The sequence below is a fragment of the Chaetodon trifascialis genome, chromosome 21, assembly GCF_039877785.1.
Source record: "Chaetodon trifascialis isolate fChaTrf1 chromosome 21, fChaTrf1.hap1, whole genome shotgun sequence".
NCBI classification, from domain to species: Eukaryota; Metazoa; Chordata; class Actinopteri; order Chaetodontiformes; family Chaetodontidae; genus Chaetodon; species Chaetodon trifascialis.
In genome coordinates this window covers 4,101,534-4,117,099 of record NC_092076.1, presented here as the reverse complement: position 1 = coordinate 4,117,099, position 15,566 = coordinate 4,101,534, and the positions used below count along the sequence as shown (strand labels likewise).

The 15,566-nt window shown below is 43.7% G+C and overlaps 1 protein-coding gene across 1 annotated transcript; it reads right to left on the bottom strand.

Annotated features, from left to right (window-relative positions):
- Window positions 1–990: 990 nt before the first annotated feature.
- On the bottom strand, window positions 991–10,245 carry mfsd13a (major facilitator superfamily domain containing 13A). The gene is made up of 9 exons (XM_070991004.1): window positions 10,014–10,245; window positions 7,717–7,973; window positions 7,135–7,214; window positions 6,022–6,471; window positions 5,794–5,914; window positions 5,283–5,379; window positions 3,587–3,758; window positions 2,413–2,606; window positions 991–2,111 (listed from the first exon to the last, which is right to left on the bottom strand). The coding sequence occupies exons 2-9, from the start codon at window positions 7,876–7,878 to the stop codon at window positions 1,861–1,863; spliced, it is 1,527 nt and encodes a 508-aa protein (XP_070847105.1). The 5' UTR covers window positions 7,879–7,973; window positions 10,014–10,245; the 3' UTR covers window positions 991–1,860.
- Window positions 10,246–15,566: the final 5,321 nt, after the last annotated feature.

Sequence of the window (15,566 nt, the reverse complement as noted above, 5' to 3'; positions counted from 1 at the left end):
AAGAAGGACAAAATGTACTGAGCAGGTATATATGGGAGCTTTGTATGTATGTATGTGTTAAAATCAGTGTATATCACAAACATCAGCAGTTTCAGTCCAGGCTATTATGGAATCTTTGTCATCCAGTTGTTTATATTTAGACACGTCAGGCCAGACGGTGTGTGTGTGTGCGTGTGTGTGTGTGTGTGTGTGTGTGAGTGAGAGAGAGAGAGAGAGAGAGAGAGAGAGAGAGAGAGAGAGAGAGAGAGAGAGAGAAATCAAATGAACAATCAAACTTTCTTTATTAAAATCTAAAATTAATTCATTAATACATTTATTAATATGCCATACCATATGTCTGTATTCTGCTCTTTAACAAAGTATTTCAGCGACAGCGTCCTGTATCATAACTACATCTCTGCCATTTGTAACAAACCAAACCGTGTGAAAATCGGGTAAAAAGTTGTGATAATTGTAGCTGGACATACACCTTCCTCCGTAGAAATAAATGCACTGGGGGCGCACGGGAGACCCATCCAAGATGGCGGCCGCGCTGAACGTCAGTGCCAATAGGAAGCGTCAGTCAATGAGGCGTCTACGTACATTATGTCTATGATTAACGCTAGTTCAAAGCCTATCAAACGGAAAGATAAGTTTTGGTTTAGATGAAGTGTCCATATACTTCTGCTAGACAAATTATTTTTATTTTCCCGAACTCGTTACACGCCATTTAAAGGGGTTCCAAGCAAGAAAGTGTTTGCATCACAAACATGGTTGATTGCAGTCCAGTCCTTAAGTTGCTTTGTTTCCTGATGATGTGGCTCCTTTTATCAAAATCTTTCTTAAATGCCTAAATTATTTCAGGCTTGTGCTTACAGTATGTTTCATGTTCCTACAGTCAATTTGTGTCTTTATTCTGATAACCTAACCATTTTTCAGTTTTGTGGACCAGCAAAGAAAAATAACATCCATCCTCTTCTTTTCATCTGGTAAGTCGTCATATAAAAAGGCTGATTTTCAGCATAGATGAAGTTTATTTATGGCAAAGCCTCACATTCTTTGTATGATCTGAAAAATTACAAAAGTGATCTGATGATATGGTTACCAGCAATTCTTCAATTGCAAATTTTATTATTACGGTACATAAAATATGTCACAATCAGAATGTTAGAAGTAGAAGAGACAAATGGCAGTTTTGTGCAAAAACATCAATAATGAATGTATCAGAAAATACACATCTCAACATGAAACTGGCAGGGCATTCTGTGTAAGTGTCAAGAAACAGTAAGACTCAGCTCTGAAGTGCAGGTTCCATGCATTATCGATCGAACTCTGAGCGGATTAATGCATTTTGATTTCATTCGTCTTGTTAATAACATTAGAAACTGGAAACCTCTGCTCTTGTTTTCAAATCAGGCTGATGCTACTAGCAGCAAGGCCATTCAGACTGTGCTCGACACCAGAATTATGCTTTACAAACAGTTTTACAGAGGGCACCCCGTCTTTGGTGTGCACCATGAAGCGTTGTCACCTTGGTCCGTCGACATCCAAAAGGACTGATTGGCTCTACTTTTGGTCATCTGTTCAAATATAAATATAGGTCAATATTTTAATATAAAAAATAAGGCAGGTTCCTTCTTTTTTTCCATTGGTGTTTCATGTTCTTCCTGGTGGGATCTGTCAGCCTGCTGTGCATTTTTCACCGTCCGCAAAGCCACATGCTGTGCGAAGGTTCAGATCCTTGCACAGCCGGCTGGGCTGCAGAGCGAAGACGTCAGAACAGCCCTCTGCTTCACGTTCTTCTGAGCCATTACCTCGAAGGGATTGTAAAACGGACGATTTAAAAGTGTCAGTGTGCAGCTTCGGGCAGCTTTTTTCAGTTCATATGGCCTTGACATCGATAAGGTGGCCATGCTGGGCCCCTTGCCTAAGGGTCTTGATCCCCTGCAGCTTCCGGCCGTGTAGTGTGAAGCGAGACCAGGCGGCCAGCTGCAGCAGGGCACAGGTGATAGGCACAAACACCAACATGTAGAAGCAGCCCAGGCGTAGAGGCGGGGTCCCTGAGCCGGAGGCAACGTCAGGCACAGAAACCAGAGAGTCCTTCACAGGCTCCCTCTCGAAAACATCATAACCTGGAGAGGAGAAAAAGGACTAATTAGCTCAAGACGTGATGTGTAAGAATCTGTTTGCCTCTGCTAAAGAGTTTCCTGCAGTCTGTGCAGATCTGTGTCATTCCTCCAGTGAAGCTCGTTGGGCAAGTCACGCTTTGATTGGATCTTCACAACAGTTCTTTCAAACAGATTCAACAGTCAACACATTCATGCGTAGTGATCATAGATAGAGCCAGCTGAGCTACTGGATACTTTATGTCAGACAGACATGAGGACACATGAAGGCAGCATCTGAAACAAGCCTGACTGCTTCTGTCTGTACCTGTGTAAACACACAGCAGCCAGGTGCCAATGAGAGGGGCGAACGTCTGGCCTGGTTTGGTAATCAAGGCAACCATCCCGAAGAGCAGCGCAGAGGCGGCCTGCTGGCGCCGATTGACCACAAAGTCCTCGTCCACCAGATCGGAAACAACCAGTTTCAGCAGCTTGCACGTCCCCTCAGTGAACACCCGGTTACTAGGAGGAAGAGAGGTCCGGTTACCGCCACAACAGCGTGGAGTCGTACAACAGGAAATGTCAGCTGTCAATCTTCATTTTAAAGATGTTTCAGGACATAAATGTTGTTGTTGCCAGTTGTCTTCAAAGATAGACTGTTCAGTTTATTAAAGTGCGTCAGTTATGATTCATTAAGTCCATTTGTTTGTCTCTCAGGAGGGCAATGGTTACAGTTTCTGAGCTAATACAGCATGTTTACTGGAGGTGTGTCACTTCAAAACCACATCACACTGTGTGAAACACAGCGACAGTTTTATCACTTGTGGCTGATGAAGCTTTGACACAAAGAACCAAGATCATTCACAGAGCCTCCATAACTGTGACCAATATGCTAACCACACACTCCATCAGGGCTCTGCTGCAGAGTGTCTGAGGGAACATTCAAATGCTGTTGTTAACGATAAGAACACGTCTGGAATAAGAATAAGACGACTGACTGACTAAATGAAACCCTTCAGAACTGCAGGGGCGCAAAATCCAAGCAATAATGAAATGTGAGAAAACAGGCTGTAGCAGCGTTTGTTGTTTCAGTCTAATCTGTAATACAATAATCTTGGAAACTATCGGATACCGTCTGTGATGATTTAGCCTCAAGTCATCATTTGGGCTAATCTCTATAAACATGCATTTTTGGGATGGATGGATGGAGATTTTAAAGCCCTTTGAGCTAAATGATTCTGGGCTGCACAAATAAAGCAATCTCACACATTGTGAGAGACTGAGGCACAAACTGGAGACGAATCTATAATTTCCCTGAAAAAACAGCACGTACTAAATGTGGAGTCAAACTTCGAAACTTGACTTCTACTCGTCCTTGACGTGTGTCTCAGTGTGTTTGTGCATTCAGCTTTGGAAATAATGAGCCTTGGAAAAACAAGCAAAACAAAAAGTACGCACATCAGATCCCTGAAGCGTGCGCGGACGTGTGTGCGTGGCCATACCTAGCAATGAAGATGCACAGCAGATAAATGTGGTCAGCCCCCGCCAGCAGCATAGCCACACTAAGTCCCAGTTTGAGCATAAATAGCCAGCGGATAACCTGGTAAACCCCGTAACGCTGGCACAGTGTCAGGAAATACAGGTTGTTCAGGTGGGGGGCAATGTAAGAGATGCCTGCGTGAGGGCAGAAGCACAACTGCATTTAAATAAAGAGTAATTATATTTAAAAAAAAAAAACATACATACAGCAGACATTCAGCAAATGAATAGAAAACTAGAAATCCTTTCTGTTTCAGGCTGTGTTCCCACCAAACGTGATGAAACAAGATCGCGCTGCAAGATTACATACAAAGTCAATGCAAAGACGCGATTTGAAGCGTCATTTTGCTGGGCGACGTGATTGCGTGGTGCGATGGACATGTTGGCCGCAAAAACCACTCTCATCGCGTCGCCCCATCGCGTGATCGCTTGATCGCTCGAGTTGAAATAATTGAACTTTTGCGGTGGATTCGCGTGAAGACGAGCCGCGACAGCCTATCAGCGTTGAGATCTTCATCAACGTGCTGACGTACGGACGTCCTGGTGTTCCCTCGCAAAATGAAACTGCCAGAAACAATGGAGGAGCTGCTTATCGTTGCCGTCACTGCTCATCCAGAGCTTTATGACAGTTCAGCGTAGCATAGCCCCAGTTAGCATAGCTTGCTTTACTAGCATACTAGTCTGGTTCATTCAACAATAGTTGCACTACTTTGTGCAGTACAGGTACAGTGCAGCGATGGTGGTTATTTCAGCCATGAGCCGTTTCTCAATACCAAGTACGCCAAGTTCGGACTTACGAACTTTGCAGTTCGGACTGAGCAAGTTCGACTTGGGAGTACAGTCTCTCCAGGACGGGAGAGCGCAGGACTGTCATTGCATGCAATTGGGACGGCAGCGTACTTGATGAGGTCACCATCTCAGCTCGTCCGTTAGCAGGACGACACATCTCCGAAAGCTTTGGAGCAAATTTTAAACTACGCGCTATCGTGATGAATCGACCACAGATTTTAAGTTTTAACATCCACTTTCTCTCATAAAATAATCTTAAAACCACATTCCGGTCGACGAGAGAATGAAATGGCGGAAGAAATGTTGCTGTTGGACGGGCTCGACGCGCGACGCGATGCCAGGTCAAGGGGTTTTTGTACCAGCGTCAAAACTGGAGCGTCTGGCGCGACGTGATTTCATTTGAGGCACGATTAAATAATTTTCATCGTGTTTGGTGGGAACGCAGGGTCAGCCTCAATTAAAGAGTCTCAGAAGTCATATATTTGCACACCACTTCACTCTTTCTCTTTTCTGCTCTTTAAATCTATGACAATGATTTTGGTGCAAGATTGGATTAAAACACCACACTGACTCTTAATACTCATCCAATTACCGGCAGCTAAAATGTGCTTGCATAACACAAAAAAGCTTGTATCATTCATTTGCATGCTGCCGGCAGCCTTCAGTTTGTGCAACAGGTGAAATCACATTCCTCTTGCAGTTCATTTCGACATCATTGCTGGTGATTTACTTAAACTTTTGTCCTACATAATGCTGAGATAATTACAGCAGTTTTAATTTGGTCTGCGTTGCCTAACTCCAGCGCTGCAAAACATTGATTAACACGACTTGAAGGTGTGAACCATTTCCCGTCTCTTAAAGGGATCCTACCGAGTAAGATTGAACCTGTAGAGGCAGAAATATTGTCAGACAGGAGATGCTCCAAGAAGAGAGGGAAGAAGTTGCTGTTGAAATGGCAGTGAAAGACCTGTAGGGGGAGCAATGACAACAACAAAAGTGAAAAACTCGTCATTGTTACAGAGCACATTTAAATAAAATGGACCCAAGACTAAGGACACACAGTAGGACGAAATAAAAAAAACGGCTACTGCAGGACAGGAAATAGAGACCGTGTAGTCTGCCAAGATAAAAGCATACATACACAAACCATCAGGGTATTTATATCTCTCAGTCTGGGCTACATAAATAAACTGGGCTGAGACTATTTATCCCTCCGTATAATCACTCTGTGACAACATTCTCTAAGCTTGTCTAAATAAATAATTAGCTTAAGTTAAGCAAACTGTAAGAAAATAGAAACATATCTTTCCCTTTTAATAAGGACATGTTTATCAGGGCTTCCACCAGCACTTGAACACATGCAGTGTGATTAATGTCTTACCTGAATAAGGTTCATCGACACAAACCACATGAAGTTCTTGTGTCTGGAGAGCTGCTTGAGGTACTGTCCGATGGTGACAGGTTTTTCTGGCTGGGTAAGTGGAGCGTGGCCGACGCTCAGCCTGGAACAGAGCAAAAGGAAGTGAAAGAGGAGCGAGGTACAGAGGAAAATCAACAATGCTGTCAATCAAAGCTAGTGGGAATTTCCAGATCTTTAGAAAACACTTACTCTTTGAGCATCTGCGCCTCATCCTGTTTTAAAAGGACTTCTTTCTGGAAACGGTGCCGCAGCATCCGAGACACTAAGAAAAAGCCCAAGATTGAAAAAGCTGCCAGAGTCACACAGAAGAGACGGAAGGAGTAGAAATCCTCCTTGTCCCAGAAGGAGTAGGACAGAAACACGGAGAATGAGCCCAAAGCGCTGAACACGGAACAGTGGAAGTTGAGGCGTGTGCGATCGGCGGCCGACACGGCGAGGTCAGCCAGCAGGGCGCTGTGGTGGAGGTCCACCATTGAGAGGAAGCCATCGTACAGACACAGGCACAGCAGGAACTGCAGTCCTGGTCTGGCCCACGCCACCCAGAAAGCCAGGAAGGACAGAGCGTAGAGGGGGCCATTTGTGGAGAGGGCCTTCAGGCGCCTCAGCACCACCTCTGGAGTCGTGATCTGAGAGCCTGACCTGGAAGGAAACACAAGAAGTTCAAAAATCAGACGAGGCTTTTACAGGCCTATTTAAATCCTCTCAAGCCGTTTGAGTCTGTTTAGTTAGTGGAGGATGTGCCAGGGGTCAACAACACGGATAGGGTGTAGATCTAACACCTTTTCCAGCCTCCACCCTCTGACAACACACAGTCACAAGATGCTTAACGCTGACGGAGCGCAAACACAGATGACAGCCTCATGTTTATCACCCGTCATTGACGATCTGTTTACCTTTCCTCACGAGCATCACTGCAGCTTAGGACAGAGTTTATGCTGAAACATTCGGGTGTATAAACGTCTAACAAAATCTGCAGGTTGACTGGAAAGCTGAGAGGGACTGGAGGCCAAAAGGATGTCAGAATGAGGAAGAGGAGTTCCTAAATTTCAGGTTCATCTTACACAAAGAAACAGTGTGGAGTCTTTATACAAACATATTCCAGGAAAAGGTCACGGTGGTTCAGAAATGACTGCTGTTGTTATTGCTGTATATCTAAATTAAATTATGGAAATAATGGAGTGTTAACCTAATTTAAGACATAATATTCTTCTGGAATGTCTTCAACAATTACATGGAAATTTGATTTACTACAGTGTCCTTACTGAGGAAAAAGGAGGAAGAAAGCGAGATGGAGACACTTACTGGAGAGAGCTGAGGAAGGAGCGATCGCTCAGCCAGCCGAAGAGAGGGTCATTCAGACTGTTCCATATGAGGAACACGGTCTGTGGAGCAGCAGAGAAGAAGAAGACAGCAATGCTTTATGAAAATCAACAAAGAAAGGATGAAGATGGTTTATGGATAAGCTGGAACATGATATCAAGTTTGTAATCAGAGGAGGTTAAATGTGATGAACTGCAACTAGACATCAAAACTCAGCCTTAACAATAATATGAAATAAAAAAGACATCATGATCCACAGTTTTTCAGATGTGAACAGACACCAGATATACTGTATATCAGAAGGAGAACAAAGTCTTCTGGTTAGCATGATGCTTATTTTCTCTGCAGTGCCCAGGCTCAAATGGTTTTAAATATAGAAAACTGCGGCTGAACATGGTGGTCACATAACAAACCGGTTAGCAGGACTGACATACAGCCTTAAAAACCACTGCGGACACACAGCAGTGCCAAATTAGCCCTTCAATTCAGGCCTGGACCGCGAGTCAAAGCTTAGATCACGTGTTTAAATGCAACAGCTGCAGACCAAGGTCTCTTGTCACTCACCTCTCCGACCCAGAAGGAGATCTTATCAATCTTGTAGATGGACACAAATGTCTCCACATAATAAAGGAGGAACACATTGTGGAGGATGGAGGTAAACAAGGCCAAAGAGCCGTAGAGCACTGCAGTGGAGAAGACGCCTTGCCAGCAGACGCTCCTGCCCATTCTTCTTTCTCAATCGCTCTGCTCCGTCTTTCCTCTGCGCCAAGCTGCAATCATGTCACGGCCTGGCCGACCCAGGGTCACCACCTCATCATAGCCTGCAAAAACAAGTGGACAAATCCAGTGACACTTCACAGAAACAAGCATAAAGTTATTTTCAGGTCGGTAAACAAAGCGAGAAAAGCAGTCTCACAACCTGAAGCATAAGTGAGCACTAACACCTGAACATGCTTAAGATATTACAGAGCATTACTGGAAGTTACTGCAACATCTCAGCATGAGTGACACAATATGAACATGTTTCTGTCTCTGCACAGAGTCTGAGCAGACCAAAGGAGCAAGAGCTATTTCCACAGCAGCGGTACAGCAAGTACTAATTAAAGTTACTTAGTCTGAAGGCCACAGTTACTTTATCCTCTGGCCTACGCCTAGTTGTGCTGTGTGTGTGTGTGTGTGTGTGTGTGTGTGTGTGTGTGTGTGTGTGTGTGTGTGTGTGTGTGTGTTTAGCTGTAATTTTCCTCCTCAAACTCACCACCACGCTGTCCGGTGGCCCCTTACAAAGCTCGTCTTCTTCCCAGCGAAATGACAAAAGGAGAGTCATATGACACCCAGTCGTTCTTTTTAGGCCCAGTTCTCTCATTGTGCTTCACTGTTCTTCGGTTTCATATCCAACAACAGCCAGTGTGGATGTGCTACACTACATAATCTACACCTACTGTAATTGCTAAGGGCACAATATCACATTTTTTATGACTAAGAAAGTGCTAGCACCTCCTTGTGAATTGCTGTCTCCATGAATGTAAATCCTTTAGTTAGTCACTGGCATTGTCTCACTTCCTCTGTTGCAGTCTCACACGTGGCACCCCTGGGAGAGGAATTCACTTAAAAACACCGACAGGCATCTTACTTCACACCTGACTCCCACAAGCTCAGACTTGCCCTGAATATAACATCCTCTCATATCTTCAGTGGGGAAAGCCATACCATCGCTAACAATAACAGTGTCTCAAGGCGACGTGATGCTTTCTGTTACAGCCGACCTCAATGTAGTGTCTAAGCAACGTTGCAAAACTGCCGCTTCATATCAGGGTTTGAGTGAGATAGCAAACTTAGCCAACAAAAAGCTTTCCAACCCTGTTCCTATCAGATCCGAGCAGTGACGCGGGATGAGTCTCAGCTGGCTGCACTGTATCACATCTCTGACATCTTATATCATCCTAAATCAGAAGTGGTCTACTTGGTTACAGGCAACAGAGCGGGACGTGGATCTACAAATATCCAATTCATGCGCTCTCAGGCACAGCAGATTCAGAGCTGTTTCCAGCTGGGGGAGTCGCCTCTTGGCAGGGAAGCCGTGATGGACCTGTTGTATCCACTGATAGGCAAAAAAAAGACACGGCGGCCAAACATGGTGACACCTGATCCCAACACAGGTCAGCAGAACACTTGCTGCACACATTTAGACTAGAAATGTGATCGATAACAGTGATCCTTCTAAAAAATGTGTGTAAAAAAACGTCCACTGAATCAGGAAGTCATAACACAGAAACAATACCAGTGTTAGCAGAGCTATGAGCTGCTCCTGATTGTAAACATGAAGATAAGCATTCATAGCGTCCTGTAATAAATCAGAATAGTAATGTGGCCATAAAAAAGGGAAATGATTTATAATGGGTGTCTCAGCTGGGCTGTTCAACACTTCATACACACAGTGAGGGAAACAGGTGGCGTTGCTTGTCTTGAGACACGAGATATCACGAAATGTTTATTCACCAACGTTATCTGGCAGGGTTACCACCAGCTAGCTAGTTAGCTTGCTAATTACTACACTTCGACTAACGTTACTCTCATCCTCGCGGATATTAAGCCAAAAACTATCAACCCACATGCTGTGTGAAAGTTACCCGGCTGCGTCTGCCCGCAGGAGATGGAAAGATCGATACAGGAACTGAAATAATCAATGATTCGGCTAACGGAGGTGTCCAACTACCTTTAATGATTAGCGCTAAGTTAAATGCTAGCATTAGCTAGCTGGTAAACGATAGCGTGAACAGCCTGCCTGTGTGGAGATAAACATGTTTACTTACTAACTACCGGCTTCCGGTACATTTATTAGACAGAAAAGAGATGTTACGTACCGGGAAAAAGGCTGTTAACCAGTTCAAATAAATGGCGTTTGGCTCGGTGGGAAGCTACCTCGTTGGCTCAGCCCCGTCAGCTTGTCAGCAGCAGCTGTGTCTCGATCACTGGAAGACGACCAGCTCGAGGCAGGCGGACAGACCACGTCATGACAGCCACGGTGGTTTACTCACATCCGAGACAGCAGGGGCGGATTTGTGAGAGGGTTTCCAGGCAGCGTACACGGATAAGAGTTACAGCGCCACCCGGTGACAATGTTAGCAAAACACCGTTAGCTCAGGATGTTAGCATGAGGTCAGAAGTCAACCACGGAGAGCTGCACGAGACCGACCTCGGACAAGTTTTCTCTCTGTATTTGACTCAGGCAAAAGTTTGTCCGATTAGATCAAATAATATACCCCTGAACTTAATTTAAATTTAAATACTGTTCCCACTACAGTCACAGTGTTGATGCCAAGTAGCTCTGGAAGAGTGTTGGACCATCTGCTTTTATTCTTCTGGACCATATCTCTCCCCCATATCATTAATGAAAAAGGCACAAAATAAACACAGGAAAAGAGCTTATGCTTTGAGAGGGAGCTTCTCCAAATATGTGAACTCTAGATGTATTGAATCATACAGATACATCCTGGCAGATGTAATGAAGGCCGTCTCAAAACATCTAAATTAAAAGGTGAATTTCCAAAGAAGAGGGAACCAGAAAATAAAAATGTTGTCTTTCCATCTTTTCTCCAGCAGGGGTCAGCCACAAGGCACAAATCACATTCATCCTAATCAGACAAACAGTAGGACACATTAGAATAAATGCTAAAACGGGTTTTTGTACAATTTTCAGCCATATGTCTATCATCTCCATAAAGAGAGGTATCAGTAAAATGTTATATTTCCATATGGATTCACAACTGTCTGTATTCAATATCGAAATATTATGACATAATTGTACTTTCTTATGTTTTTCCTTCTGCTAAATACTATTTTAAAAAAGCTATTTCACATTTATTTAATCAGGAAATCTTCTTGAGTGTCCAAGCCAAGACATTTAAAACACATGAAACCTGTCCTGTCCCAGAATATTATTTATATGCACATAATTTTTGAAAATCTTAGCAGGATAAATGAAATGTCTTCTTCTACAATATCTTACTATTTTAAAAAATGCTCCACACTCATTGTTTAAGTACGAAAACAAGGAAAAGCTGCATGAGGAAACTGTATGGTCATAAGATAAGGCAGATAAGCTCATATGGGCTGTGCGTGCGTGTGTGCGCGCGTGTGTGCGTGTGTGTGTGAGAGACAGGGGGTGGGGGGAGGCTTGGTTGTGTGTGAGCATTGGGTAACTGCAGCAGCAGCAGCAGCAGCACACCAGCTCGCTGTTCCTCCGCGGAAAAGACGACTCGGAGGATTTTTGTGGACTCCGGGACACGAGCAGGTGAGTCAGTCTTTACCGCTTTCACGCGCACTGTTTCACCCTCTCAGATGCGTTCCTTCCACTTTTCCTGCGCACGCACTCTCTCTGCGCTCAGGTGAAGGTGGCTTTAGAGAGCGCGTGCTGCAGTCCAGGTCGGACAGGTGCACATGGGCGGATGTTTGCGCCTTCGTACTGCGCGTGCAGTCGATACAAACCTGTTTTCGCCCAAATCCACATGTTTGGAAGTTAGAGTGCAGCGATGGATTACAGCTGGGGTTTGTGCGCAAGAGTGTCCCCGAAGCCTCTTACTCTGACGAGCTGACCGCATTATTCTTAAAGCCAAAGGTATGATAGAAGATCATGTGTTGCTGCAGGTCGCTTACCTGTTTTTGAGGGTCCTGCCTCACTTTTAGAAGAAGCACAGGTGAATGTAAGATGATGGGACAAAGGTGAGCCTGTTCGCCTGATCTTCAGTGGCTTATTGGGAAAAAAAAAAAAAAAAAAAGTTCGTCACAGTTAATCAGCAAAACTTAGTTTAATTTAGATAATTTAATTAAGATGATTGGCATTTTTAAGAAGTCACCCTCTGTAAAGAGTTTAAAAGCTGTTACTAATGGCTTTATTAATGGCTAATACACAATTTACTTACGTATAATTGATCAGATATGAACCATTCACGCGCTCTGGGATGCCAGGTTGGGAAACTCTCTGGCTGTCTGGCACAACCTTTACTTGAGTAAAGGTTCCAGTACTTGTTGTACACAATGGACCCTTCCAGAGAGCTAAAGTTTAACATATATCAGTCTAAGGTATTATTATTGTTGCATTAATGTATTTCAGGATAGTGGTAGGTCAAGCTGTATGTACATTTGGATAGTGGCAATCAGCATGTTTCATATTGTATAAATTGATCAGTTTTATATGTAACATCTTTAATTGAAAATTAACTTGTAACTGTCAGATAAAAATAAAAAAATACAGTCTTATAAGTGTAATAATACTCAAGTACAAGTACATATACTCAAGTACATATACATCAGAATTCTAAATAAGTACAGTATTTGAGTACATGTAATTTGTTACCTGGTTAAGTTTCTCACTTTCCAATAAGCATTAGCAAAAGTTAGCAAGCCATCTGCAACTGCTGTTTACATGTTAATAAGTCATTAATGAGTGTGTCCTAGTGATCCATCAAGTCTGCACATATAAATACGTTTTTCATAAATGAATTGTGGTTAAGATGCTCTGTGGCACATTTTGCAGAAGGTCAGAGGTCAAATGATCTATTTGACAGGTCTTCATGACGAATTAAAGAGCTGCCTAAAAAGACAAAGAGGGTCAATACCAGCTCCAACCTGGCAACCCAACGGCTGTTCTTGTTATAGCAAGTTCAGAACTTATCTATAATTGTATACATTGTAGTTGGTTTGACTGCTAATCTTTAACACATAAAGGGTGCCTCACTGGAGAGACCAGTGACCAATTTATAGATAAGAAGATGTGACAAATAAACAGCATATACCACAATATATGCATCTTATACTGTGGAGTACACAGAGGCTGAAGAGAGACATTTTAGAGAACGGAGACGAATGTGTGAGTTTAAAAATGGAGTCAATTTCCCAGTGAGACATTTTAGAAAAATCAAAATGAGTCTTATTTCATCAAAAAAGGTGTCAGATCTAAACAAGAAATGGCTCCTCGAAGGGCTCCATGTTATGATTTGACCTCAGGGAAGCCAAAGATGTGAGATGATCTGTCATCACACACTCTGTGGATGATGAATTCAAAAATAGTACATGCACACGGCAGAAGAAAAGCGCATTCGGATGTTTAAATTCACTGTATATCCCAAGAAATCGTAACATATTCTTATTTTTGAGTGTGATGGCATGATGTATAGTTATTACCAGCCCTATCTGTCAGATAGACTAAAACAGCACTTCCTCCTTAAAGTCAACATATTTTCAGTGCATGAAGAGGCAGATTATTTGCGACACAATCCTAATTTCATGCTTCTCTGAAAAGATGTGTCTCAAGATTTCTCCACATCACGGTGAATGTGGCCCACAGGGTGAACCCACTCATTCTTCCTTTAATGTGCGAGTAATCTCATTTATGGTTTAGCTCCATGCCAAGTCCCAACGGTTTGGGATAAGGAAACAAAAGAAAGTATAGAAATGTATAAATATCATATCTAAGTGCAGCATACATATTACATAATCCCCTTAATAACGCTCATTCTTTCAGTCGTGGCCAGCTGATGGCTTCGTCACAACTGTAATGAAAAGCATGGCATTTTAAATGACATCGGATGAAAGGAAAAACAAGAATAGCTCACTTGTTTTATCGATTTTTCTGCAGAAATGCCACGCTAAGTATTTTGCAAATCATTCAGTTCCTCCTGGCAGATGCTCATGAAGGAGCAGCTTTACCACACTCTGCAAATCACATTCTTTAGGCAAGTAATGACTTTGTTTTAGGATGTTTGATGAGCGCCAGAGGGCAGAGACCATCACTGAAATGAGGCTAAACCGTCCACATGTCCAGCATCTCCTACACCCGCTCTATGGATCAATAAACAGGAAGAAACTGATCGTCTGTGCTCGGTAAAGGTGCTTCAGACACCGCCTGCTGCTTTGTTCGATTCCCCTCTTCTTCCATCATGCGTGCCACATCGGTCGTGCCACTGCCAAGCCAGATGTGTTTACCTTTCCCTCCTGGAGCCCCCAAGCTTTCATCAGCGGGGCAACACCACGCTGTCAACGCGCCTGCCGGCTCCTGTGCACCAGTAAACACTACGCAAATGCAGATGTGTTGGAACAATGGTGTGTTTGCTGTTTGTTCCAGGAGGGCAGCAGCTGACAAAACCACATTAAAGGGCTTCTCAGCAGCATGCCCACTCGCCCTGTTGATCTGCTGTCCTCTGTTTTGCCACAGTTTTGGCAGACAGTGGTTTTGGAGGCAGCGATCAAACAAGACTCCCGCTGCTCTGTCGCTCTGTCTTCAGTCGCAATATTAAAGGGGAACTCCACTTTTACACATCAAGGTCTGTTTACAGGACTTGTACTTATGTCAAAACACGTGCATAAAACCTTTTTTGGCTCCAGAGGGACCTGCACAAAATCTGGCCAATTGACTCAAGTGACATCACTGGAGTCAACTGGATCTGAAGACTGTAACTTTGAAAATGAAAAATCTGGGGGTGTTTCTGGGGGAAGCATTAGGTGACACAGCATTGATAGGTTTTATGAAGCAAAAGCCTAGATCACGTTAACGCCAGCCGTAGGAAGCAGCTCTGGTGAGGGCAAAGTGAGGGCATCCCTGCACCATCACTAACTCTTCCCTTCTCATCTCTCACTTTGTCATCTTACGGGCAGATTTAGCACCCAAAACTGCGAACAGAGAGACCATTAGCCTCACTGCGCTTCATGCTGCGAGCGATTAGCCGCAGCAGCCGTGGAGATTAGACTGGGAATTCTCCAGTGTCACAATGCGGCCGAGCGGGATTCACAGTGTTGACCCTTTGATCAGAGACAGAGCCAGCGAACGGGCAGCCAGGCGGAGATTGTGCTGATGGCACGGGGCCTAATCTCTAGATTATCCGTCGTGCTGCTCCACTGTGCACACAGCTAATTAAGAGATGAAGTTGTGTGTTGCAGTATCACGTCACAGGGGCACATTATTTAACTCCCGAAACTTTTTAGATGGTCTTTTATGCGGCAGCACCTTACTCATTCACTTTAGCTAATTGGTTGTAATCAGAGAGTGATGATGCATATCAGCAACTCATTTTGTGCTCATGCCGTCAAGCAGGCAAGAAAGTTCATTTGCAGTGTCTTCTCAGCAAAGTTCATCATACCCCTGTGGATGTTTTCAGATATCCCAAAGCGTTATTAGTGTCTGTTTCTGTTCCACATTAGAGACATTAAGGGCAGTTTGGAGGAGTACTGTTACCGTCTGTATGTCTGTGATAGCTGTGATCAGAGGTTTTCCCACCAGGACTTTTACTTGTTATGGAATATGTTTACACTGCTGTATTGGTACTTTTACTTAAGTAAAGGATCTGAGTACTTCTTCCATGACTGACATTAGCAAGTTTGAATATTGTTAATACACTCTGTACATTATTTCCCCTCAGATG

Bases quoted from the DNA above. Each gene is read 5' to 3' on its own strand.
- mfsd13a (XM_070991004.1), bottom strand. From the start codon at position 7,878: ATGGGCAGGAGCGTCTGCTGGCAAGGCGTCTTCTCCACTGCAGTGCTC. The intron at 2,607-3,586 runs GTATGGCCACGC...TCTTCCTCCTAG, and splicing joins CTGTGCATCTTCATTGCTAG to TAACCGGGTGTTCACTGAGG. The intron at 2,112-2,412 runs GTACAGACAGAA...TCTCCTCTCCAG, and splicing joins GCTGCTGTGTGTTTACACAG to GTTATGATGTTTTCGAGAGG.